General features: G+C 52.3%; 2 protein-coding genes, 1 long non-coding RNA gene, 4 other non-coding genes and 1 pseudogene across 15 annotated transcripts in view; 4 read left to right on the top strand and 4 right to left on the bottom strand.

Annotated features, from left to right (window-relative positions):
- The window catches only part of LOC131497368 (uncharacterized), a 3,993-nt gene extending 1,991 nt beyond the window's left edge, over positions 1-2,002 (top strand). The window contains exon 2 of the long non-coding RNA XR_009254921.1: positions 1-2,002. This exon is cut by the window's left edge and continues 1,448 nt beyond it. This is a non-coding gene — a long non-coding RNA (uncharacterized LOC131497368).
- The window catches only part of AURKB (aurora kinase B), a 14,766-nt gene extending 2,290 nt beyond the window's left edge, over positions 1-12,476 (top strand). The window contains exons 1-9 of one of the 9 annotated variants that reach the window (XM_058703581.1): positions 7,958-8,052; positions 8,354-8,450; positions 9,753-9,855; positions 9,964-10,018; positions 10,223-10,417; positions 10,658-10,796; positions 10,920-11,068; positions 11,847-12,021; positions 12,164-12,476. In XM_058703581.1, the coding sequence (XP_058559564.1) occupies positions 8,403-8,450; positions 9,753-9,855; positions 9,964-10,018; positions 10,223-10,417; positions 10,658-10,796; positions 10,920-11,068; positions 11,847-12,021; positions 12,164-12,337 (1,038 nt within the window). In that variant the 5' untranslated portion in view covers positions 7,958-8,052; positions 8,354-8,402 and the 3' untranslated portion in view covers positions 12,338-12,476. Of the gene's footprint in view, positions 1-7,914; positions 8,053-8,075; positions 8,451-9,644; positions 9,856-9,963; positions 10,019-10,222; positions 10,418-10,657; positions 10,807-10,919; positions 11,069-11,846; positions 12,022-12,163 lie in introns of those variants that run through there. The other 8 variants (XM_058703582.1, XM_058703585.1, XR_009254920.1 and 5 more) reach the window with 8 other exon arrangements.
- Positions 12,477-15,355: 2,879 nt separating this feature from the next.
- On the top strand, positions 15,356-16,417 carry LOC131497721 (DNA-directed RNA polymerases I, II, and III subunit RPABC4-like; annotated as a pseudogene).
- Positions 16,418-19,942: 3,525 nt separating this feature from the next.
- Positions 19,943-21,946, top strand: BORCS6 (BLOC-1 related complex subunit 6). The gene has a single exon (XM_058703709.1). It carries the CDS (start codon positions 20,173-20,175, stop codon positions 21,235-21,237), a length of 1,065 nt encoding a protein of 354 aa, XP_058559692.1. The 5' UTR covers positions 19,943-20,172; the 3' UTR covers positions 21,238-21,946.
- A 718-nt stretch (positions 21,947-22,664) lies between these two features.
- TRNAI-AAU (transfer RNA isoleucine (anticodon AAU)) lies at positions 22,665-22,738 on the bottom strand. Its single transcript has one exon. It is a non-coding gene; the product is annotated as a tRNA-Ile (tRNA).
- A 416-nt stretch (positions 22,739-23,154) lies between these two features.
- Positions 23,155-23,228, bottom strand: TRNAT-AGU (transfer RNA threonine (anticodon AGU)). Its single transcript has one exon. It is a non-coding gene; the product is annotated as a tRNA-Thr (tRNA).
- Positions 23,229-23,481: 253 nt separating this feature from the next.
- TRNAS-GCU (transfer RNA serine (anticodon GCU)) lies at positions 23,482-23,563 on the bottom strand. The gene has a single exon. It is a non-coding gene; the product is annotated as a tRNA-Ser (tRNA).
- Positions 23,564-23,986: 423 nt separating this feature from the next.
- Positions 23,987-24,058, bottom strand: TRNAW-CCA (transfer RNA tryptophan (anticodon CCA)). The gene has a single exon. It is a non-coding gene; the product is annotated as a tRNA-Trp (tRNA).
- Between the last annotated feature and the right edge of the window lie 1,702 nt (positions 24,059-25,760).

The following is a 25,760-nucleotide window of genomic DNA, read 5'->3' as shown; positions in this document are numbered from 1 at the left end:
TCTGGTCTATTGGGGGACCAAAGAAATACAGGCCAGCCACTCTATAAGCCTTGTCTTTCCCAGCAGGCAATTCTTCCTGGACATCTCTTTCCTTAACAGTGTGTTTGTCTGAAAGTACCAGACCTGGGCTGGGCCAGCTCTGCACCCCGCACAGGGCAGACACCTGCACGATGTTGGGCCCTCCCTGTCTGCTCCGCCCCCTGTCTGCTCTCCCGGTTCAGTGAACTGCTTTTAATTCGTAAAGAACATCTTGCTCTCATCCACTGGGGCCAGGTGATGCCTTAGTCATAATGATAGCTGACACTGAGGGCTTGCTGTGGGCCAGCCACGGAGCCAAGCGCTTTAGAGACCTTTCCTCAATTAATCCTGATAGCCAGCTTGCAAGGCTGTATAACCATGCCCACCTTAGAGCTGACACTCAGCAGGATTGAACCGTTTGCCAAGCAACACAGATTGCAAGTGGTGGGCTCAGAGGCAAACGCGTAATGCCCAAGCCCACAGGCTTTCTCCTGCATGGTGTTCCCTAAGAGCCCCCCTGAGGAGTGACCAGGTAAGGTTAGCGGCCCCAGGGGAAGGGAGGATGATCTCGGAGTGTGGTTTATGGTCCAGAAGAGTCCTGGGATTAGGGATGGGATGTTTGTAGTCTAGAGACCAAATCCAGTCCACAGACATGTTTGGCGACTGATTTGCCAACACTGACAGCTCAGTCAATTTCACACGTAAATCTAGATTCCTAGCTTCTCTTGAAAATTCAAAAGATCCGTCCACACCTGGGGGCTACGCTTTCACATAGTAACAATCCACTAGAGCCGAGTCTTGCCTCGTGTTTCAGACATGCCTTCCCCCTTTGACACACTCCCCATCACAGAAGCTGAGGTCAATCATACACCAATCTAGGGATGATCCAAAAAACCTGGGGTTTGGAAAAAGCCTGGATTTTTGGCAGGAACAGGACAGTGAGTTCCCACGCTGACCCCTTTTGCTTCAGATGCATAGCACTGATAGATAAAATATAAAATATAGAGAACTAAAAGGCCATAGAAAGGCTTACAAATGAAAAATTCAGTAGTCCAAATGCAAAACCTTGAACTGGCCTGATGAAGGAAACGGGATCCTGACTGGGGACAGAGAGGGAAGCCAGAGCCTCAGTGCTATCCTTGTATCAGAAAAGGAGGCTGTAAAACAAACCACCAACTCCCTGCCTGGAACCACAGGCCCGAAAGGGCAGGAGGACTCAGATGTGGCTCAAGACCAGAAACATGTCCAACTTTCCCTCTCCCCCGTGATTGCATTTGAGATACCCTCAATATCACAGTGAGGCAGGAGCCCCAGATAGCATGATAAGAACTGATTTTTTGACTGGGAGCGAGGAGGTAACAACAATGGCCAGATTGTAGGTCAGGGAGCAATGTGTGACATGAAGAGAGAGAGAGAAAACAACAAAATGAAACACTCTTCTGGCCCAGACGACATTACAAACCCAAATCCCAAAACGTATGAAGAAGCATAAGTGGAACAGAGACAATAATTGGAAGATATGAAAATAAGTCTATGGGGCAGTCCGGCAGAGAATTTAAAGTAAGTGTGACTGGGATATGTAAAAAGATAAATAACAAAATCAAATCATGAGACAAAAAGACAAAGATTCAATAAAGTCATATGGATAGGCAACTGACCAATTAGAAATCTCACACATGGATGACAGATGTAATAAAAGAAGTCTAGGTAGGGGTGCCTGGCTGGCTCAGTCGGTTAAGCCTCCGACTCTAGGTTTCAGCTCAGGTCATGATCTCGTGGTTTCCTGAGTTCAAGGTCCACATTGGGCTCTGCACTGACAGTGCAGAACCTGCTTGGAATTCTGTCTCTCCCTCTCTCTCTGCCCCTCCCCTACTCACACTGTCTCTGTCTCTCTTAAAATAAATAAACTTTAAAAAAAAGTCTATCTTACATCTTAAACTGGGAACAGTCTGAGAGAGATTTAGCTATTAAAAAAAAAATAGAACTCAAATAATTTACCCAAAACACAGCACAGAACAGAGGGACGAGAAATTTCAAAAGCATGAAAAAACAAGCTAACTGATGTGGAAGATAGATTTAGAAGCTCTGATTACCTCCAGAGGAGTTTCAGAAAAAAGACAATAGAAAATAGTAAAGAAACAGTATACATAGACTTAATTATTACATTTTTGCACTGAAGCTTCACCTGGATGCCTTTTTTTTTTTTTAGTTCTTTTTTTAACATTTATTTATTTTTGAGACAGAGAGAGACAAAGCATGAACGGGGGAGGGTCAGAGAGAGGGAGACACAGAATCCAAAACAGGCTCCAGGCTCTGAGCCGTCAGCACAGAGCCCCACGCAGGGCTCGAACTCACGGACCGCAAGATCATGACCTGAGCTGAAGTCGGCTGCTCAACCGACTGAGCCACCCAGGCGCCCCATGGATGCCTTTTATTTCACACACACACACACACACACACACACACACACACACATCAGAAGCAAACAGGGAAAAATTGGTTAAGATTGAAATAAATAGTAGTTATGCAATTGCTTTAAAAAGTATTCCTGTGGGAATGCAAGCTGGTGCAGCCACTCTGGAAAACAGTATGGAGGTTCCTCAAAAAACTAAAAACAGAACTACCCTAAGACCCAGCAATTCCACCACTAGGCATTTATCCACGGGATACAGGTGTGCTGTTTCGAAGGGACACACGCACCCCCATGTTTATAGCAGCACTATCGACAACAGCCAAAGTCTGGAAAGAGCCCAAATGTCCATCGGTGGATGAATGGATAAAGAAGTTGTGGTATATATATACAATGGAGTATTACCCGGCAATCAAAAAGAAGGAGATCTTGCCACTTGCAACTACGTGGATGGAACTGGAGGGTATTACGCTACGTGAAATTAGTCAGTTGGAGAAAGACAAAAATCATATGACTTCATTCATATGAGAACTTTAAGAGACAAAACAGATGAACATAAGGGAAGGGAAACAAAAATAATATAAAAACAAGGAGGGGACAAAACAGAAGAGACTCATAAATAGGGAGAACAAACTGAGGGTTCCTGGAGGGTGTGGGAAGGGGGATGGGCTAAATGGGGGAGGGGCATCAAGGAATCTACTCCTGAAATCATTGTTGCACCATATGCTAATTAATTTGGATGTAAATTTTAAAAAATAAAAAATTAAATTAAAAAAATAAAATAAGATAAAATCATAGCAGATAGCATGCAAAATAAAAGCTCATTTAAAGATCAATTTTAGGGTTATCTGGGTGGCTCAGCTGGTTGGGCGTCCAACTTTGGGTCCCGTCATGGTCTCACAGCTTGTGCATTCAAGCCCTGCAACCAGCTTTGCCCTGACTCTGTGGAGACAGCTTAGGATTTGCTCTCTCCCTCTGTCTCTGCCCCTCCCCTTCTTTTTTTTTTTTCAACGTTTTTTTTTTTTTTTTGGGACAGAGAGAGACAGAGAGAGACAGAGCATGAACGGGGGAGGGGCAGAGAGAGAGGGAGACACAGAATCAGAAGCAGGCTCCAGGCTCCGAGCCATCAGCCCAGAGCCTGACGCGGGGCTCGAACCCACGGACCGCGAGATCATGACCTGGCTGAAGTCGGACGCTTAACCGACTGCGCCACCCAGGCGCCCCTCCCCTTCTTTCTCTCTCTCTCTCTCTCTCTCTCTCTCTCTCTCTCTCTCTCTCTCTCTCCCTCCCTCCCTCCCTCCCTCCCTCCCTCCCCCCCCCTCTCTCTCTCTCTCTCCCAAAATAAACATTAAAAAATAATAATAAAGATCAATTTTACTTCTTGGTGTGAAAAAAAAAAGTATTCCTGGTATTTGAAGTATTTTGTAATCTTTTTTTCCATATTTTTTTTGGTGGTAAAATACACTTACCATAAAATTTACCATCTTAACTATTTAAATGTGTACAACTCAGAGGGTTGTAGTATGGTTACACAGTTGTTCACCAATCACCACGATGTGATTACGGAATGTTTCCTTTTTTAATTATTTTTCATTTTTTTAAGTCTATTTGAGAGAAAGAAAGCACAAGTTGGGGAGGGGCAGAGAGAGAGGGTAGTGGAGAGAGAGAATCCCAAGCAGGCTCTGCATGGTTGGCGGAGAGCCCGATGTGGGGCTCGAACTCTTGAACTGTGAAATCTTGAGCCTAAGTCCCCCACTTAACTGACTGAGCCACCCAGGCACCCCCAGAACATTTTCATCACTCTGAAAAGAAACCCCTGTAGCCAATGGCCATCCCTCCCCATTTCCCCCGCCCCCTTGGGAGTATTGGCCAGCCCCCCCCCCCCCAAACCAGCCCCTTCCAGATCCTTCTGAGTCTACTCCTCATTCCTGAAAGAGGCTTATTGGTTGATACTGAGAATGTCAAAGAAATTGACATTTCTTTGGGAGATATTCCATTATGAGAAATACAAGGGACTAACATCTGTGCATCCCGAGCATTATAGTATCCCAGCCATTCTGCCCTGAACACATCCTGTCCCTTTGGAACACGATCCAATCCTGCCCCTTCCCAGTCTTGGGAAAATACGCCCCAGCAAGGAGGTCGCTGACAACTCCCCCTCACTGACCTCTCCAGAAGCTCTGGGGTAAACAACAGGGATTTTGTTCACTAACTTGAACAGGCAGCTGATGGTTGCCTAGCCGACAGAACAGATAGTTTTTGTTTTGTTTTGTGGTTTATGAATAATGCAAATCCCGGTCCTGTGCTGGCCCCGTCAAATATTCCTGAAAGGCCAAATATCTTCTGGCAAAATGTGCGAGTGGGAATTTAAAGACGGTGGAGGGACGGGGACACTGTATGGGATCGATCAGGCATATCCCACCCTTGCACTGCGTCTCCTGACACATTCCGGAAACATCTCCCTTCGCTAGGTCATGAGGAATAAAGTAGACTGCAGGTGATAGAATTTTCACAAAGCTTTTCATTAGCTAGTCTCTCTAGGCCAAGTACGTTGATGAAGCCACTACAGTTGAGGTGGGCTCTCTCCCTGATCTCGGGAAGCGGGGTTAAGCTGACCCTAAGTAAAAACAATCCACCTCCAGAAGCAAAATTATTTTCTCACAAATGGCAGAGGGGTGCCCTTGGTTGCCAAATCTCTGGAGATACCTCATCACACACAGATCTCTGAACGTTTGTATTAATCATGGGCTCCCCAGAATGAAATTGCAAGCCACTGTGGCACACAGCTATTTCTACCCCCCCACCCCTTGGTGTTTTCACTGTAGTGGCTACGAGAGATACTCACTTTACCAGGATCCTTTGCAGTAGTCATGTGACACAGTTTTGGCCAAGGAGAAATCTATTGGGTACTTCTGGAAAGGCTTCTGCTTATCCTGATAAAAGGGGCACAGACCATTGGCCGCCATCTTGCAATCATAAGGAACATGTGAAGAGAATCACAGAAAGGCAATCCAGATCCCTAACAAAACAGCTACGTACTTGCTGACTTCTTGCTACGCAGGAGAAAATAGATCCCTATTGTTCGTGCCACTGTTAACTGGGCCTTCTGTAACTTGCAGCCAAAAGCATTAGGAAATGATCGAGAAACCCATAAGCACTTCTTGGATTTACATTTGGCTGAATTATATGAAACTGGTGTTTTTGTAGGTCAAATGATTGACTCTCAACAGTTTCGCGCCATTTATTCAAACTCTATGACTAAGAACCCTTGAGGCTGGGTCTGTAGATGTGTGTCCGTGAGTATTCTTTTGACCCCAAATAACCAAACCCTCAAGTCAATGCATTAGGGAAAGTGCAGAATAGGTGTCCAGAGGCTCAACAACATCATCAAAGTCTTGGGTTCTTCCCAGGCCTCTCTTCTGCCTTCTATGAGGTCAAGCTTCATTCTCAGGCTGCTTCCTTCAGGAGTACCACCAGCAGCAAGGTGTGTTTTGTGGAGAAAAGGAGTTCTGCCCAGCATTCTGGACAAGAATCCTAAAAGTCCCATAACTGGCTCACTTGGGTCACACGCTTATCCCCCGAACCATGACCATGATTCTGGTCGTGGTGTAAATCGATCAGCATCCAATCCTGGATTTGCGATGGTGTCAGCTTCCCTCTCGGATCCACAACATTCTAGGTGCTTTCTGGAAGTGGGAATGGCTAGGAGAATGGACACTGGCTAGATAACCACGTTGTCCACAAGAGGTCTCCGCCAAGTTGGAGATTAGGAGTTGGCAGGAACAGAAACCACTAGAGTGGAATCCGTAGACACTTGGTTGTTTCCATACCTGGGCTATTGTAAATAATGCTCAGTGAACATGGGAACACAGATATTTTTTTGAATTTCGCCTTCCTTTTCTTTGGATAACTACTCAGAGGTAGAATTGCCAGACCCTACGGTAGTCCTATCTTTAAGTTTTTGATGACTCCGTGCTGTTTTCCACAGTGGCTGCACCGGTTTACATGCCTACCAACCGTGCACAAGGGCTCCCTTTTCTCACATCCTCACCAGTGCTTGTTACTTCCCATCTTTTGGATGATAACCATTCGAACAGGTGTGAAGCTATGTCTCATTGTGGTTTTGATTTGCATTTCCTTGATGATTAATGATGTCAAGCATCTTTCTCGTCCATCCATATGTTTGGAGAAACGTCTATTCCGATCTTCAGCCCGTTTTCATTTTTTATTTTTTAAAAATTTTTTTTTAACGTGTATTTATTTTTGAGACAGAGAGAGACAGAGCATGAACGGGGGAGGGTCAGAGAGAGGGAGACACAGAATCCGAAACAGGCTCCAGGCTCTGAGCTGTCAGCACGGGCTCTGAGCTGTCAGAGCCCAACGCGGGGCTCGAACTCACGGACCGCGAGATCATGACTGGGCCGAAGTCGGCCGCTCAACCGACTGAGCCACCCAGGCGCCCCATTCAGCCCGTTTTTAAATCAGCTTGTTTTTTGCTGTTAAAAAGTTGCGTGAGTTCATTAGGTATTGGGGGTATCCGCCCCTTACCAGGTATACGCTTTGCAAATATTTTTTCCCATTCACCACCTTGCCTTTTCGTTTGTCGACGGTTTCCTTTGCAGAGGCCTTCAGTTTGCTGAAGTCACGCTTGTTTGTTTTTGCTCTTGCTTTTGACTGTGTTGTCAGAGTTTTTAAAAAAATAATTATTGCCAAGACCTATGTCAAGAAACCTACAGCCTGTGTTTTCTTATAGGAGTCTTATGGTTTCAGGTCTTACGTTCCAGTCTTTAATTAATCACTTTTCAGTTCATTTTTGTGTGTAGTGTAAGAAAGTGATCCAGTTTCGTTCTTTTGCTTGTGTACCTGTCCAGTTTCCCCAGCGCCATTTATTGAGGAGACCGCCCTTTCCCCATTGTGTATTCTTGGCAACTTTTTCATAAATTAATTAACCATATATGTGTGAGTTTATTGCTGGGCTCTCTGCTCAGTCCCATTGATCTATGTGGCGGTGTTTATGCCAATACCTCGCTGTGTGAATTACTGTAGCTTTGTAATACAGCCTGAAATCTGGGAGCGTGATGTCTGTCACTAGCTTTGTTCTCTCTCCATTGCTTTGGCTAGTTGGATTCTTTGGCAGTTCCATACAAATTTGATACTGTTTTTTTTTTTTTTTTTTTCTGCTTCTGTACAATATGTAACTGGAATTTTGATGGAGGTTGCATGGAATCTGTAGATTGTAGAGGGGGGAACAAGGGAGTTTGCTTCACAAACGGCGCTGGCATAATGAACTCCCCGTGTGTCCGAAACAAAGACCCTGGTCCCTACATACAGAAGGATACATCCCAGATACATTAAAATTTTAAATTAAAGGAAAAAGATACGAGATCTTTTGACTCCCGGACAAGGTAAACTTTGCTCAGCCAGAACCCCAGCGATATTCCGCCCCTAACTTTGGGCCCCACCCGCTACGTCACGCGGTGTCCAGCCAATGAGAATTGGGCATGGACAGCGCGCTCAGCCAATGGGGCCACGGCGGGAGATTTGAAAGGGCCTCAGCGGGGGGAGGGCCTGGCAGGTTCAGTCGTTTGCCCGGGGCCCGGAAGGTGGCCGTGCTCGGGCTCCAGGTGAGCCGGCTCCCTTTCGCGGGTCTTGCGCTGGGAGAGGCCAGGCGATCGGGCAGGTCGGGGGTCCGTTGGGCGGGCCCGCGCGCACCCGTGGGGCTGCTGGGAGCTCCAGGGTAGAGGGAGGGTCCCGAACTGGCGGTGCGCAGGGAGAGGGCGGGGGCGGCGAGACCGGCACCCCAGTGCGCCCCGATGAGCCAGCGAGCTGACCTGCTCCGTTTCACCGGCCCCAGGCCTGCGCTTCTGGCTAGATCGGTCCGATCCCTCCCTCTCTCGCTCCCTCTTTTTTTTCTGCTTCCTACAGCCCTGTTTCCCTCGTCTGCCCAGCTCTCCTCCCCCCTTTCCCTCCCAGGATGGCCCAGAAGGAGAACGCCTACCCCTGGCCCTACGGCCGGCAGACGGTAAGGGCTGTCCCACTTCCCCTCCCCCCACCCGCATGGAGAGTTCCTGCCCGGGGATTTGAGGTCCCGCGGGGGCCGGGGGCGGGGCGGAATCCTCCAAATCGCCCTCGGTTTTGCTTCGACGTCTGGGTCCCAAGAGTTTGCTGGCTGGAACCCGGTCCGGTCATTTGCAACTACATCCTATCAGGCGCTGCCAACTTGAATCTGACCAGCCTGCGAGGACCCTCTACAGGGTTGAGCCTCCTTGTCACGTATAAATGCTATCTCGGCCGAGGAGACAGGTTCCGTGGTTCCCAACCCTTATCCCGAAATAATAGGCTAAGTAGGAAATAGACTCTGAACGGGTTTATGTAAGTTTAAAATTTGTTGCAACATTCAAGACCTCCAGGACCTCATCTAAGCCTTATTAGACTGAGCTTTTTAGGGAGAGTGAGGGTGCTTCTGCCGATCCTTGAATTGGGGGCATTTGTTACCTGCCCTCTACTGCCCGCTGGGATGGGAGCCGGTGTGAATGAGCGTGGGGTTGCAGATGGACCGGACTGTAGAGGTTGGACAGTTTCGTGCCTGAAAATGTGGTGTGGGCCAGGGCCGAAGAGGTGAAATGTTTGGTGTTGGGGTGACTGAGTCCTTTTTAAAGAAAAAATTTTTAATGTTTATTTTTGAGGAAGAGAGAGAGAGAGAGAGAGAGAGAGAGAGCATGAGTGGGGGAGGGGGCAGAGAGAGAGACACAGAATCCGAAGCAGGCTTGAGGCTCGGAGCTGTCAGCACTGAACCCAATGCGGGGCTCGAACTCAGGAACCGTGAGATCATGACCCGAGCTGAAGTCGGATGCTTAACCGACAGAGCCATGGCGCCCCAAGTCCTTTGCTTCTTATCTCAGGCCACCTTAGGTTGCTTATTAAGAACCCATTTTATGGGCTCCCGGGTGGCTCAGTCGGTGGACCATCTGACTCTTCATTTCCGTTCAGGCCATGCTGTCACGGTTCGTGGGATCGAGCCCCGCTTTGGGCTCTGCGCTGACAATAGAGAGCCTGATTGCGATTCTCTCTCTCTCCCTATCTCTCTGCCCCTCCCCTGCTCTCTCTCTCAAAATAAATAAGCATAAAACAAAAGAACCTATTTCAATACAGAGCGATGAGCGGAGCTTTGGGAGTTTTGAGCAAAACTGTGGTCTCAGTGTTCCTCTTTGAACAGGTGGGTGGCTGGGTGACCCTCAGCAAATACTGAAGTGCTGCTGGTAGCACATTCCAAGCGGGTCCCTGGAACAAAGGCACCCTCAGAGCTCCCCCTGCTCCTTCTCAGACTCAGCCTGGCCTGAACACCCTGCCCCAGAGGGTCCTCCGGAAGGAGCCTGCCACCCCATCCGCGCTTGTCCTCATGAGCCGCTCCAACACCCAGCCCACAGGTAACCGGGACCCGGGAGAGGATTGAGCTGGGCGGACCAGGGTCTAGGGGGTGGGTGCGGGGATGAAGATATCAAAGGAGGGCCTCAACTCCCCTGTCGTTTGCTTAGCCGCCCCCGGCCAGAAGGTGGTAGAGAACAGCAGTGGGACCCCCAGCTTCTCCATGTGAGTACCCAAGCCTTGGGGTGGCGGGGGAGGAGACAGGACAGCGAATAGGTAGGAAACGAGAGAGGTAGCCGCGAGGTAGCCGCTCGGGGCAGGAGCGCCTGGTCCCTCCTCGACTCCCTCCGGAGGGAAACAGGGCTCAGGGAGTCCCCACCTCGGGGGACTGCCCGGCCGTCACTCGGCTGCCTTCCTCCCACTTCCAAGCAGGCGATCCTTCACCATCGATGACTTTGAGATTGGGCGTCCTCTGGGCAAAGGCAAGTTTGGCAACGTGTACCTGGCTCGGGAGAAGAAAAGCCATTTCATCGTGGCGCTCAAGGTCCTGTTCAAGTCTCAGATAGAAAAGGAGGGTGTGGAGCACCAGCTTCGCAGGGAGATCGAAATCCAGGCCCATCTGCAGTACGAGCCCCTGTGCGCCGACCCAAGCCCCTCCCTGCTCCTCCCTCCGCTCCCCTTTCACCCCCCCCTCCCCCCCCCCCCCCCCCCCCCCCGCCCCATCCAGACTGCCTCTTCCGCTGCCACTTAGCGCCCCGGAGCTCCCACTCCCGAATGGGACCCCGGTTTGCCCCACGTGGCACTGTTGTCTTTCCCATTTCCTTCTGCCAGGATGCAACCTGAGTCCTCCCTTCCCTCCTCCAGGCATCCCAACATCTTGCGTCTCTACAACTATTTCTACGACCGCCGAAGGATCTACTTGATTCTGGAGTACGCCCCCCGGGGCGAGCTCTACAAGGAGCTGCAGAAGAGCCGCACCTTTGACGAGCAGCGAACAGCCACGGTCCGGGCGGGTGGGCGCCTGGGGCACCGGCAGGGGCCCGAGGCTGGGGGCCCGCTGCTTGTAGCTTGAGGTCCAGCCTTGTCTGACATCCTGTCATTGCCCCCCCCCACCCCCACCCCCCAGATCATGGAGGAGCTGGCAGACGCTCTGATGTACTGCCACGGGAAGAAGGTGATTCACAGAGACATAAAGCCAGAGAATCTGCTCTTGGGGCTCCAGGGAGAGCTGAAGATCGCCGACTTTGGCTGGTCTGTGCATGCCCCCTCCCTGAGGTATGGTGGGCCAGGAGCCCTGCCCTAGGGGTGAATGGCTGGGGCGGTCAAAATAATACCACTCCAGAGCTCCTTACCTAGACACATGTGGGTTTGTCCTCCTGTCCATAGAGACACAGCAATATCTTTCCAAGAATAGGTGACCCACAATTTTGTTGCCCAGATTTCCTGCTGAATATGTTGGGACCCTCTTGCCATGTTGCTGAGGATGTTCCCACATCATCTGTAATGGCTCCATAGTATTGCACGATAGAGATGGAACCTGATTTATTTCAGCAGGGCCATGCTTCCTGGACTTTTGACATGTCCCCAGTTCTCCCTTCACCCCCAGTTTTTCCTTTACCTCTAAGATGAGCGTTGCCCTTAGATCTGATTATTTCCAGGCAGATCCCCCTGTGTGCCATTCTACCTCTATTTTTTTCGTAATGTTTATTTATTTATTTTTGAGGTGTGGGGGGAGGGAGAGGCAGAGAGAGAGAGGGAGACACAGAGTCCGAAGCAGGCTCCAGGCTCCGAGCTGTCAGCACAGAGCCTGACGCGGGGCTTGAACCCACGAACCGTGAGATCGTGACCTGAGCCGAAGTTGGACGCTTAACCGACTGAGCCACCCAGGCGCCCCACTCTGGGTTGTACCTAGTCCTGCCCCCAGGGCCCTGTCAGAGTCTGGCTGAGACACCCCGCTGGCGCATGCTGGGGGTCGCTTGGCTGTCTGTCGAATGGCGGGGAAAAGAGAGGCCATCTTTATCTGGGGTCTCTTCCCCCTCCCCAATCCACCCAGGAGGAAGACGATGTGCGGCACCTTGGACTACCTGCCTCCAGAAATGATTGAAGGGCGCACGCACAACGAGAAGGTGGATCTGTGGTGCATCGGGGTCCTTTGCTATGAGCTGCTGGTGGGAAACCCGCCCTTCGAGAGCGCTTCACACAATGAGACCTATCGGCGCATCGTCAAGGTAGGAGGGTGGGCCCCGGTGCCTGGCGGGGGCTTCGCGCAGAGGCCAGGGGCCGGCAGGGACTGGGCCCTAGGTCATTGTCCAAGTGAACTGGGTGGTCAGGGATAAACCTACGGGGGCCCTTCTTCCTCTCCTTCTGCAGGTAGACCTCAAGTTCCCCCCATCCGTGCCCACGGGAGCCCAGGACCTCATCTCCAAGCTGCTCAAGCATAACCCCTCCGAACGGCTGCCCTTGGCCCAGGTCTCGGCCCACCCTTGGGTCCGGGCCCACTCTCGGAGGGTGCTGCCTCCCTCCGCCCTTCAGTCTGTCCCGTGACTTGTCCCTGTCATTCATTCGGTTGTGTCTGTCTGTATGCCTGTATCTGTGTATTTGGAAGGAGGGGTACCCGGCCTGTTCCTCTGTCTGTCTTCTACCTCCTTTTTATTTAATAAAGGCTGAAGCTTTTTATACAGAAGCATTTATATGGAAGCTTTTTATAGGGACGAGTTTAGACTTTCACAGGTAGAGACTGCTGTGGGGGGAGTTTTCCCTAGAGGGAGGGGATGGGGGCCAGGCAGGCACTGCACCGACGTCCCCAGCCAGCAGCCACCCCCGTCATTTCTTCCTCTGCTCTGGCCCCCAGGGCCCGGCCGCTGGGGCCTCAGATCCCCTCTGCTGCCCCTGAACATCACTTGCCTCTCCCCTCCTCCTCTTCTCTCAAATGCTGCCCCTCTAAGCCTTTCCTTCTGGTTCAGTCTCCACCAACCTAGGAGCAACTGAACGTTGCTGTCCCTTAGAAGTTGTCTTTGTTTCGCCGCTCAAATCTGGTACAGGAGGGATAAGGAAACGGACACACAGAGAGGCTACGTGGTCCACCGGAAGTCACAAGGGTCGTGATGGGGGAGCCCACTTTTAACGTCCGTATTCGTGAACGCCATGCTACAATGGTGTACTGATCCCTTTCCACAGCACACACATTTATTTTCTGTGCATCTATAGATGCACAGAACTGGAACAGGAACTGCAGTGCTTACTGCCACCATGTAGATCTAGGGGGAAAAAAGGTTCTTTCTTTATCAGATTAAGGAAGGGTTTGGTTTTTTGGTCTCCCGAACAGGTGTTGACTTTCATCAAATGCTTTTTCTGCCTCTGTTGGTTATTTGCTCTTTTGATCAAGGCCAAGTATGTGAATAAATTTCCTTTTTTATACTTTGTGTAGTTAAAAAAATTGGTTTTTAAAAATCAGTGTTCTTATTTCAGGGGCACCTGGGTGGCTCAGTCGGGTGAGTGGCCGACATTGGCTCAGGTCATGATCTCATGGTTTGTGAGTTCGAGCCCCGTGTCAGGCTCTTGGCTGTCAGTGCAGAACCTGCTTTGGATCCTCTGTCTCTCTCTTGCTCTCTGCCCCTCCCCTGCTCTCTCTCTCTCTCAGAATTAAACATTTTGAAAAATAAATAAAATTATCGAATGATGTATAAGGCCTTTTTTTTTTTAATTTCTAGTTTCTCTCCCTTTAAATTTTTTTAATGTTTATTTTTGAGAGAGAGAGCACGAGTGGGGGAGGGACAAAGAGAGAGAGGGAGACACAGAATCCAAAGCAGGCTCCACACACTGGGAGATTGTGACCTGAGCTGAAGTCAGACGCTTAACTGACTGAGCCACCCAGGTGCCCCTCTCCCTTTTCTTCTCTGCCAACCCCCCCCTTCCTACCACCAGCGAAACCTGCCAGGTCCCAGCCCTGACTCACAAACGTGGCTCCTTTCACGCTAGTTCATCCCACCTCCTAGCTGTTCTGCCTGTTTCTATTCCCGGCGCGTTTTCCACATGGGAAGTTAGCGTACTTGGAATAAAATCCAAACTCGTTCCTCAACAAGGTCATCTACCGATTTTCAACCCTGCCTACATGCCTTAGGATCACCTGGAGGGGCTTACAAAGAAAACAAAAACGCTCACACATCAGCCTAACAAATTCAGGTTGAAGTGCCCTCGGTGGAGACCCAGACATCCATCTGTTTTACGAGTCTGAGTTGAGGGGTGCCTGGGTGGCTCAGTCAGGTAAGCATCCAACTCTCAATTTCGGCGCAGGAGATGACCTCACGTTTTCATGGGTTCCAGCCCCATGTTAGGCTCTGCACTGACCCTGCGTGGAGACTGCTTGGGATTCTCTCTCTCTCTCTCTCTCTCTCTCTCTCTCTCCTCTTCCCCTGCCCCAGCTCCTGCTCTCACTGCCTCTTTCAGAATAAATAAACTAAAAAATCACCAAAAGCCCGAGTTGAAAACGACTCCAAGCTCATCTCCCAACTGCCCTCCCCCTTCCATCAGTCATTAATTGATTGATGGCCTCCTGGCTGTTCCTTGGGCATTGCCAAGTTTGTTTCCACCTCCAGGCCTTTGCCCTTGCTCTTGCCTCTGTCTAGAATGCCACCCCGCAGCCTCCTTTGAGTAACGGGAACAATCTGTGTCATGATCTTTGGTCAGTGACGTTTGCTTTTCCAAGAGGAAAAAATTCCACCTGTTCCCGCGAGAGCCGCCCCCTTATCCAAATGATGGGAGAATAGGGCAAGTCTATATCCCGCATAACGCTACATTCCACCCCTCAGCCCACTCGACAAACACCCTGCTTGACAAACCCTACAAAGAACACAAGGGCCTGGGTCCGGGGGTGTCCTGGGGGGCGACAACTGTCCTAGTTGATGTTGTTTTAAGTAAAGCTATCCTTACGCCGACTCCAGCTGATCTTGGAACATTTGTTCTCTTTGGGCACTTGCTGATCGATCACCTTACCTTTCCACTGAACAGACGACGACAGAAAAATGACAAGCCACCCCCCTCTTCTTTTGGCGGGGGAGGATCTGGTGTCTTCCTGGTCTGCATTTCTGTGGGTGGTGCGGGCACTGGCGAGACCAATAAGAAGTGATCCGCTCCCGGGGCGCCTGGGTGGCGCAGTCGGTTAAGCGTCCGACTTCAGCCAGGTCACGATCTCGCGGTCCGTGAGTTCGAGCCCCGCGTCGGGCTCTGGGCCGACGGCTCGGAGCCTGGAGCCTGTTTCCGATTCTGTGTCTCCCTCTCTCTCTGCCCCTCCCCCGTTCATGCTCTGTCTCTCTCTGTCCCAAAAATAAATTTAAAACAACGTTGAAAAAAAAAAAAAAAAAAAAGAAGTGATCCGCTCCCTTCACCGTGGGGGGAGCTCTATGGAGGAACGAGCTTTCGCTTCTGGCCAGCACCCCTGAGTTCTAGTTCTTTCTCCACTGTTTTTTAGTCATGTGACCTTGGCCGTGTTGTTCAATCTTTATGAGCATTTAAGATGGAAATAACAATCCTACCTTGCTTATAACAGTCTGTTCTCAAGTGCAGTCGTAACTAGATTTAAAAATCTAGCCTCGAGCGCATGGGTGGCTCAGTCAGTTAAGCATCGGGCTCTTGGTTTCGGTTGGGGTCACGATCTCGCGGTTTGTGGGTTCGAGCCCTGCATGGGGCTCTGTGCTGACCGTGTGGAGCCTGCTTCGGATTCTGTCTCTATCTCTCCCTCTCTGGCTCTCCCCTGCTGGCTCTCTCAAAGTCCCACACGCTGGCTGCATCCCAAGGCAGTGGCTTTCTACGTTTGGAATAGGTTGAAGAGAAAGGCCACGTTTCCTCAGGGTCCCTGTACCTTAGTGAGCTCTGCAGAGGTCCAAACCCTGTCTGGTCTTATCTGTGGCATCACACTTTCTACCCAGATTTATATATTGTGCGCCTCAGCTGATCACGTGAATGAATGAGACTAGTAGTTGGAAAAGCTGTATGAGTGTCACATGCTGTCTCCTAATGATGTGGCTTGAAACAGAACTGGGTGGTATTGATCCGACTGACCAACTGACCTCTAATACCACGAAACTAGTTCCTGAGATAACCGGATGTGTGGCAGACATTCTGTGCCCACGGGGACAGCTGAGGTCGACACAGATTGGCAGTAATCTGTCCCGAAGCACAGAGTGAGAAGTTTCTCGGGGCTACGTGGGTAGGGAATCGGCTGGTTGGGATCTGGAGGGACTATCAATGGACACCCAGAAAGACCGTCAACCCCCAAAGCAGCAGCCCGTGATACATACCCCCAGAGAACGTCACAGAGAAAACTGAGGTAAAATCCGGGGACCCAAACAGATGCAGAGAATGTGGATACAGAATAATGTACAAGAAAAGGACTAAAAGATTGGTTATTTTTGAGGCTCGATGAAATATAAAATTCAGAGGATTATCTTGGTTTGTATTTGGATCTGCTGTTAATGTTGCATAACTTTCGATTAGTGTGTTTATCTTTATGAGTACGACTACATACACGTGATTTCATTTTATTTTACTTTTTACATGGTTTCATTTTAAAATGAAAAAAAAAAAAAAAAGATTGACAGAGGGGTGCCTGGGTGGCTCAGTCAGTTAAGCATCCGAGTTTGGCTCAGGTCATGATCAAACAGTTCATGAGTTCAAGCCCCGCGAGGCTCTGTGCTGATGCCTGGAGCTTGCCTTGGATTCTGTGTCTCCCTCTCTCTCTGTTCCTCCCTCTCTCACACTCTGTTTCTCTCTCTCTCAAAAGTAAATAAACATTAAAAAATTAAAAAATAAAAATCTTTTAAAAAAGATTAACAGAGAACGATAGAACATAAAGTTGGAAAGAACCAGGGTCCTCGGTGGTTTTGTGGAGTTACTGAATCTACCGACCCTGGAGTCCTCGGCCACCTTCCTGTTTATATATCTTTGGCTGATTTGCTTGTAAGATCAAGGGCTATTAACAATTTGTCATACACTTGGCCGATATTTTTTTCCCTGTCTGCAATTCGTCTTTTAATGTAGTTTATTGGGTGGTTTTCTATCTTGGAATTTTCTAGTATTATATTGTCAAGTCTTGTCATCTGTTTCCTTTACGGTATCTGACTTTTGGTCTTACTTTAAAAAGCCTTCACTGGGGGGGCGCCTGGGTGGCGCAGTCGGTTAAGCGTCCGACTTCAGCCAGGTCACGATCTCGCGGTCCGTGAGTTCGAGCCCCGCGTCAGGCTCTGGGCTGATGGCTCGGAGCCTGGAGCCTGTTTCCGATTCTGTGTCTCCCTCTCTCTCTGCCCCTCCCCCGTTCATGCTCTGTCTCTCTCTGTCCCAAAATAAATTAAAAACGTTGAAAAAAAAAAAAAAAGCCTTCACTGGGGGTGCCTGGGAGGTGCACTCAGTCGAGCATCAGATTCTTGATCTCGGCTGGGGTCATGATCTTACAGTTCGTGAGTTCAAGCCCTGCTTGAACTCAGTGCTGATGGTGTGGAGCCTGCTTGGGATTCTCTCTCCCTCCCTCTCTCTCTGCCCCTCCCCTGCTCGTTTTCTCACTCTCTATCAAAATAAATGAATAAACTGAAAAAAAAAAAATGGACGTGAGCTGGATTTGGCCCATGGGCCATACCTCGCTGGCCCCTAATGTACATCCTGTGGATGCTCCCCCACGGCCCCTGCCCTCTCCCCCATTGTGTTAGCGGCCAGGTTTGGAGGCAACTGACCTGCCCTCCTAGCTCTAGGTGGGCATAACTGTTAACACCTAACATGAAACATAAAACAGCATAACTGTTTTAACCTAAAAGGTTGATTCTTGTCATCTTGCTCGAGTGATTTTTCTGGATACTCAGCTCTAAGTCAGTCAGTCACACCCCGGCCAGTGTGACTGAATTGATATCTGAACCAACTCAGGCCAATGAGTTGCAAAGGGAGATTAACTGGGGCTTTGGGGAAAGATGCATCCTTGTTCTTGTGGGAGGCCTACTGGACGCTGTTCCTTTCTCCCCTTCTGGAAGATGTGGGAGCCTATCATTCAGGATTCCTGGTTGCATGAAACAACAAATAATTCGGTGCAATTGGAGCACAAATGGACTTTATTATGAGGGTCCTGGGTAGTTCACAAACTCTATAGGAGCAGTAGGAATCTCCAGAAGGAAGAGGCTTGGAGTCTGAACGGCCAGGGAAAATTCCACTGCTGTAGACCACAGTGGAGCCGGAGCCGTGTGCCAGGAAAGCGGAGACAGGGGTGGCTTGACATCTCAGCCTCTGGAGCGGGAGGAGGGCTCTGCCTGATGAGGTGGGAGAGTCCTTAAACACTGAGATTCAGATCTTGGGAGACCAAAAAAGGTTGACAAATGGCCCCTGTTATGGACTGAAGGTTTTTGTCCATCCAAAATTCATGTGTTGAGGTGCCATCCCCCAATGCGATGGTATTTGGAGGCGGGGCCTTTGGAGATAATTAGGGTTTCGATGAGGTCATAAGGGCGGAGTCCTTATGATAGGATTAGTGCCTTATAAGAAGTTGAGAACTAGCTCTCTTCGAGGTGTGAGATGCCTGGAGAAGACAGGAAGAGGGAACCAAATCAGCTGGCATCCTGGACTTCCCAGACTCTAGAAGTGTCAGACATAATGTTTGTTGTATAAGACACCTGGATTATGGCATTTTGTTATAGGAGCCCAAAGAGACTAGTACAACCTCTGAAGAATGACAAACAACATGGCCATGTTGCCACCATGAGGAAGCGAACTTAGAATAAAGCTACCCCCAGAGACTGAAACCAGGTCTTTCGTGACATTTTAGCCCATTGGATTCAGGCTTCTCTGATGCACACTCTGTCTTGAGACCATTATTGCACGACATAGCACAGTCCCCTTCTTTTAATGTTGTTGTTGGTTCAATTTGCATTTTTTTCTATCACTTGCTGAATAAAGAACCCCTGCCTGATGAGGGGTAAAGGGAAGACGGGGGTGGGTGGGTGAGGGGTGGCGGTAACAGTCCCAGAGAGGGGGAAGAAGCTTAGAGTAGACCATTGGGCTGATGGTTTATTAATCAGGCCTCTGGGTGCAATTGACAGAAACACATCTTGAATGTGCTCAAGTCACAAAGGGGAAATTAATGATTTGGGGTCATTTACTGAATACATCTTTATGAAGCACCTACCATATGCTGGGCACCGTGCTAAGCACTGAGGATACAGATCAAAACAGACAAAATAACCTTACCCTCACGGAGCTTACATGAGCAAATAAACACAGAGTGTGTTAGATGGCAATAAGGGCTATACACAAAAGGAAGGGAAGGGAAATAGGGAGTTGCTGTGGAAAGTGACTGCAGTTTTAAACAGGTGGTCAGGGAGTTATTTGAATAAGGGTGGTATTTGAATAAGGAAGGAGGTTGAAATTTTCCAAGAAAGGAAGGAAGGAAGAGAAAAAAGAAAAGGAAAGGAAGGGAAAGGAAAGGAAAGGAAAGGAAAGGAAAGGAAAGGAAAGGAAAGGAAAGGAAAGGAAAGGAAAGGAAAGGAAAAGCAAGACCAAGTGTAAATCCCTGAGGCAGTGTCAGAGCAACAGTGAGGAAGTCAGCATTTTGGCTCCGGCAAGACCAGCGGAGGGAAGAGAAGGAAGAGTTGGGATCAGAATGGTATCAGGGCTCCGATCTTCATGCTGAGCCATTCATTTATTAAATATTTTACCTCGTGGCCAAATCACACACCATCCTCCAAGCAGAGAGATGCTCATACGTGGAGGGAGCCGGAGACAGCGAACAGTGTCAGAAGCACAGGAAAGCCCGTAAGCCTGCTTCGTTGTCCATCGGGAGTCGCTCTGGCCAGTTCCTGTGCCAGGGCTGTGAGCCGAGGATGATGCAACGGACCATCCGAGTTCTGCTGAGGATTCTGTTTTCATCCCTCCTGATGGACCAAGCGTGGTTCAATCCCGATGGTCCAAGCAGGACAGACTCTTCTCGTCCCCCACAAACTCTCTAAGGGGTCGCATCTCTGGTGCCCACTCGGTGGGTCAGCTAAGCAACAAATGTGGGCGTGACAGTTGTGGGTGGATAGAGTCTGAGCCGGGCCCCGGAGGACTCGCGTATTTTGGAACCTTGATCTTTAAGATTTGCCCCGCCTCCTCTCGAAGGGGCGGAGCGACGAGGGCAGCTGTCACCGCCTTCGCACCACCCGGCCGGCTCTCACGTGGGTTGGGCCGCTCAGTAACAGCTCTTCTTCCGGGACTTCCTGGTCGCCGCGACCAATCAGAGTGCTCTTCCTGTCCTGACCATTGTCAGCCGGCTGCCAATCGCGCGCCTCTACCAACGCCCCTTAAAGGCGCCGCCGACGCCGCCTGAGCCGGGGCTGATCAGTTTCTCGGTTCCTGCCCCCAACTGCGGCATGGAGTCGTCCCAGGGGCGGCCTGGGCCCGAGGCGGACCTCCCGGCTGTAGGGGAGCAGCAAGCCGTGATCTTCGGCGGCGGGCCGGGCCGAACCCCCTCTGAGCCGCCCTCAGGCCTCCCGGCGTCTGGGCAGGAAGAGGCCGAGAACGTTGAGGGCGCGAGCCGCCACCCCGGGGCGTCCCCGAAGACTTCCAGCCGCGGCGCCGTCCACCGGGCCGAGCGGGAGGCTCGGGACGACGAGCCCGGCCGCGGAGGGACGCGGTCCGGGCCGGGTAGCCGCCGGGGGGCGCCGGGCCCTGAGCCCGACCCCCACGGGTCCTCCCGGCTGAAGGACCCGGAGCCACCGGAGGACGAGCTTGCATCCGAGAGCGGCTGCCGTCGAGGGAGCCCGGGAGGCAGCGGGATGGAGGTGGAGCCGCAGGAGGAAGACGAGGAGGCGGCGGCGGCGGCTGGCAGGGCTGGCCGCTCGTTCTCCAGCCGCCTTCAGGACAGCCGCAGCCTGGACGGGCTGAGCGGGGCGTGCGGCGGTACCGGGTCCGCAGGGGGTGCCGAGCCCGGCGCGGGCGGCGGGCGCCGCGCCACCATCTCCAGCCCCCTGGAGCTCGAAGGCACCGTGAGCCGCCATGGCGACCTCACCCACTTCGTCGCCAACAACCTGCAGCTCAAGATTCGTCTGAGCGGCGCCCTTCAGCCCCCGCCCCCTGCCCCTGCGCGGCCCTGCGCGGCGCCCGCACCGACTCCCGCCATTCCTCCCATCGACCCCGACGTGCTGCGGGACCTGGAGCGGCTGAGTCGGGAGCTGGGCGGCAGGGTGGACCGTCTGCTGCGCGGGCTGGGTGGCGCGGTGCAGGAGCTGACAGCGCTGAGCGTGGGCTGCATCCAGACCTACCGCGACGCCGTGGACTCCCTAGGCGAAGCCGTGGACATGAGCATCAAGGGCATGTACACCCTGCTGGCCCGCTGTGAGGAGCTGGAGCGGGCGCTGCAGCCAGTTCAGGGGCTGGCGCGCCAAGTCCGGGATATCCGACGCACCCTGGAGGTGTTGGAGGCCCTGTGCAAGTGACCGGGAGGGCAGGACAGGGCTGGCCAAGCCGGGGCCCAGCAGGATCCTAAGGACTCAAGGAGCCCTGGTGGGAACTGCCCGCCGAGGGGAGGCCTATATACTGGAGGCTCTTCCAGATGCATTTAGCAGGCCTGCGACCACTCGCTGGGCCTTATTCAGGTGTATGTGGGGAAGTTCGGAAGCCTTCCCCGGTGGGAGGGGACGATGCTCTGCTTCTATTAAGTTGGCCATCTGTAGCTACCTTGTTCTCAACTCTCTTCTCCAGCCAGAGCACCGTCTCTGGGAACCCAGGGCTTTAGGTCTCGGCTTGGGAGACGTGACTGCCATATGTGGTCCAGAAAGGAGAACAGAGGAGGCCCCAGCCCCCACTGTGGCCACCCTGATTCCCGTGGTCACATCTCAGGTGCCAGGGGCTGTGGGAGGTTGAGTGGTCCTTGGCCACACACCGTGCAGACAAGGATGCACATCCGCAGATGGGTAACCCCCTGCTTCTGCCCTCTGGCCCCCTACTATCCCACCTCCCCAGCCAGACCCGGGGTGGAGCTAGACGGAATGCATTGCATGGTAGAGGGGGGTGAGGTGGGAGGGGTCTCGCTGCTCTCAGGGTTCAGGCAGAATTGTTGCTGGTTTGGAAGCCCACCTATTGTGGAGTGTTCTAATCAGCTTTGGCTTTCTGAGTTTTTGTGGAATTAAAGTCCTGCTGCTAAGGCTCAGGTGTGTTTGTGTGGGCTCGCAGGGGTGATAAGCTGAAGGAACGGGGATGAGGGTCGGTCTTTTTCACGGAGCTCTCCTGGCAGATGCTGGGAGAGGGGCGGGGGGCCCAGGCTACCTGGGCAAGGCTGTGGCTCCTGCTCTTAGGCAGCCCTGCCATCTGAAGAGATGTGCAAGACACAGACATGGGCTCAAAGATCCATTAAAGCAGAAACACAAGCAGGGTGGCCCACTATCTGTCAGGGTCCTCTTAAATCTTGAAGCGGGAGCTTAGATCTGTAGGGAAGGGGTCCTCTTAGATCTTGAAGCGGACAGGCAAGGACTGGGTGACCTCTTGGCTGGGAAGACTGGAAACACCTGTTACCTCCATTCCTGACCCCGTTTCCCACATGCTGCTGCTGCTCAGTGTCCTATTTGCCCCAACCTCTCCAAGCCTTCGGTTCACAGTTCGTATAGTAAGATCCCGGAGCCCCCAGGTTACGGGCAGGAGAGTTACAAATAGAGATATAAGAAAAAACTCCAGTTTTATGAAACTTTCCTCCTCCCCCGCCCCCAAGGCAATAGCATCTTGGATTGAATCTCAATACGTTTCTATTTTGGGTGTGAAAAGTTCTGGGATTCAGAACGTTGCCCTGCAAACCTTCCCCGGTAACAAGAAATTACCAGTACGAAGTTTTACGGAGAGGGGAGAAAAGGAAAAAGAGAGGAACCGCTTCTGGCCCGTACGGGGATCGAACCCGCGACCTTGGCGTTATTAGCACCACGCTCTAACCAACTGAGCTAACCGGCCAGCTGGTGCCAGCGCCTCAAACTGGAGCCATGTAGAATTCATCTTGTTGGTTCGTCCTGTCTGTAGGAAAATGTGAAAATGGGTAGGATCATTTGGGGGGACGTAAAAACGATATTAACAGAATCACCAGGCACTTCGGGAAGCGACAGCAAGGCGCAGTACGGGTGACGGGTAAACACAGATGCCACTCCCTGCTCGGCTGCAGGTCGGGATGTGCGTAGGGAGCCCGCGATGGACAGCGCGCACCTAGTGGTGTCCGCGATCCCAACCAGAAACGTCAGAGGCGGAAAGCGCCGCCCGAAGCCTCCTGGTGGATTCCCGGGCAGACGGTGGCGGACCTGGGAGGGTGGGGAGTTGGGGGTGGAATTGCACAGGCAGGATGTCCTGAGACACCTTGCAAAAGCAGTAGGCTGTGGAGGCACCGCTGGGATTCGAACCCAGGATCTCCTGTTTACTAGACAGGCGCTTTAACCAACTAAGCCACGGCGCCCACCGTCCGGTACCTGGCACCTTCTTTCCTTGGCCAGGTCAGCTCCACGGCAGGTGCGCGACAGGTGCCTAGACGCCCCTTGGCACCAACCTCTGGCTGTTCTGTTAAACGGAGTAGAAGGGACGAAAACCAAGGCTGAGGACAAACGAACAAGCCGCAGGGGTGACGTGGAAATTGAGTCGGGGCGGGTAGGAGGTAACAAGAGAAATTCTTGAGATTACAAAACTGAACCCGGGCTGCGACAGCCGCACGCCGACGAGGATGGGATTCGAACCCACGCGTGCAGAGCACAATGGATTAGCAGTCCATCGCCTTAACCACTCGGCCACCTCGTCTGCGAGGTAGCAGCTTCCGCTCTTCTCTCTGGGGCCTGAACTCGTCCTCCCGCGCGCGGGGCCCACCCACGTGGCCGAGGGAGCGCGCGCCCGGGGAACCGGCGCAGCCCCGCGAGCACGACTCACAGGGCGACCGCCAGCCGAACGACCTTCTCTCCCGCGCGCCGAACCGAGGGCCCCGCCGCGCGCGCCCGTCCGCCGGAGCCCGGCCACGCGCCCAGGCTCTCGGTCCCCGGATCCGCGCGCACGAGCCCGCGAGATCTGGGCTCCCGCGACGGGGCGGCTCGGGACTGGGCGCCAGGAGCCCTCCTCTCCCGGCCCCCACGAGGTGCCGCTTCAGCCTGGGCGCTGGGGCTCCGGGGTAGTGAGTCACGACGGGGAGGCGAATAAATAAAAGTGATGGAAGCCTCGGAGAAAAGGAGCTGACCCCGACGTGATTTGAACACGCAACCTTCTGATCTGGAGTCAGACGCGCTACCGTTGCGCCACGAGGTCGGCCGGCCAAGGAGGTGGACAGGTCTCCCCATGGCCACTTGGCGGCTGGCCGGGGACCCGGCGATTGGAGACTGAGAGCGGCCCCCCTCCCCCACCCAGAGCTTCTAAACTGGTGGCGTTGATGCCTGCGCCGTCCCGGCGCCAGCCTCGTGCGACCTGCGGGGACCCGGCGCGCCCGGCAGGACAGCGGTCGTCCTGCGGGCGAGCAGGTGGCCGCGAGCTGTCACCGGCGGGGACCCCCCCCCCCCTTTCCCCCGCCCGCCCACAGCCCAGCGGAGACGGACGTGCGAAGAATCCCGTAGAAAGCCGGACGCCTGGCGGAGCGTGAGGGAGCGCTGCCGGAGCCCCGGCACCTGGTGGGTGAGACGAACTCCTGCAAGCCTGCGTCTCTTCCTGAGTGCACCTTACCGTCGTCTGCGGGGCCTTCCGGCGCGGCCCCAGCCCCGGGCTCGGAGGTCTGATTTCAAAGTCCAGAGCAGAGCCCAGCTTCAGTAATTGTGTCACTTGTTACAGTGTTGGGGAATAATTTACATGCAGTGAAACACGCAGATCAGAAGTGTGTGTTCTGATCAGTTTTAATAAATTCAACCCACAAACCATTTAAGATGTAGGATGTAGGATATTTCCTCCACCCCCAGAAAGTTCTTCCCCGGTCCCTTCCCAGGGGCAACCACTGTTCTGATTTCCATCACCATAAACATCAGTATGTTTTAGACCTCTCCAGGTGAGAAAGAGCTGGGAACTTCTAGAGAGGGGTACCGGAAGCTAGCAGAGCCCCTCTCCCCCCCCCCCCCCCCCCGTTTGCCTCTGGACGGAGGAGAGGGGTTCAACAGGCCAACATGGCGAAAGAGGTCATGCTGTGTCTCACTCTCTCCTTTCCAAGTCAAATGTCTGCACATTGGGCACAGTGGCTCTTCTGAAAGTCACAGGGACCACAGTGATGTCAAAGCCCATGGACGTTTCTAGGGCCTGGCTTTGACTCAAGGCAACATCTTCTTTTAAGAGCCTTCTTCTCCTTTGGTTGTCATGACATTCCTCTCCTGCCTTTCCCCGTCCCCACCCCCAGTCTCTTTTTCTGTCCTTTGAATTCCGAGTTCTGTCTCCTCTCCTCACACTACACGCTTTCTCTAAAGTCAGCCATCTGTGTGCTGAGGGCTCCTGGAGCCTGCTCCCACCTCTGGGTTCAGACGGCCAGCCCCTGCCTGGCACCTTCACTGGACCCTGTCATCCCTCCTTCCCAGTCCTTCAGGGCTCACCGCCAGTGTCTTATCACGTCTCTTCCCTCTCCCTCCTTCTCATTTCCAGTCGCCAAGTCCTGTCCATTCCTTTTTCCTCCAGAACTCTCCCGCCAACCCTCACTCTTCCATTTCCACTGCCCCCCCCCCCATTCCTCTTTTGCCGGATTATTGTAACAGACTCCTCTCTGATGTCTCTGCCTCCAGAATAGCCAAAGAGTTTTTGCAAAACTTGATTTGCATTTCTAAAATGCAAACTTGATCCCATCACACTGTGGCTTACAGTCAGTGCCCCAGCACCTTTGAGATTAAGTCCTAACTTATGGGCTGGGCCCCCAAGGCTGCACACTTCTTAAGAGGGCCCTGGGAGGATGTTGCCAGTGTTTCACGTATAGGCTTTGCCACTTCCTAGTTGTGTAATTTGGGCTGGTTATTGAACCTCCTTGAGCCTCAGTGTCTCCACATGG

The sequence above is a fragment of the Neofelis nebulosa genome, chromosome 16 (assembly GCF_028018385.1).
Source record: "Neofelis nebulosa isolate mNeoNeb1 chromosome 16, mNeoNeb1.pri, whole genome shotgun sequence".
Classification (NCBI taxonomy): domain Eukaryota; kingdom Metazoa; phylum Chordata; class Mammalia; order Carnivora; family Felidae; genus Neofelis; species Neofelis nebulosa.
This window is presented reverse-complemented; position numbering and strand designations above follow the sequence as displayed.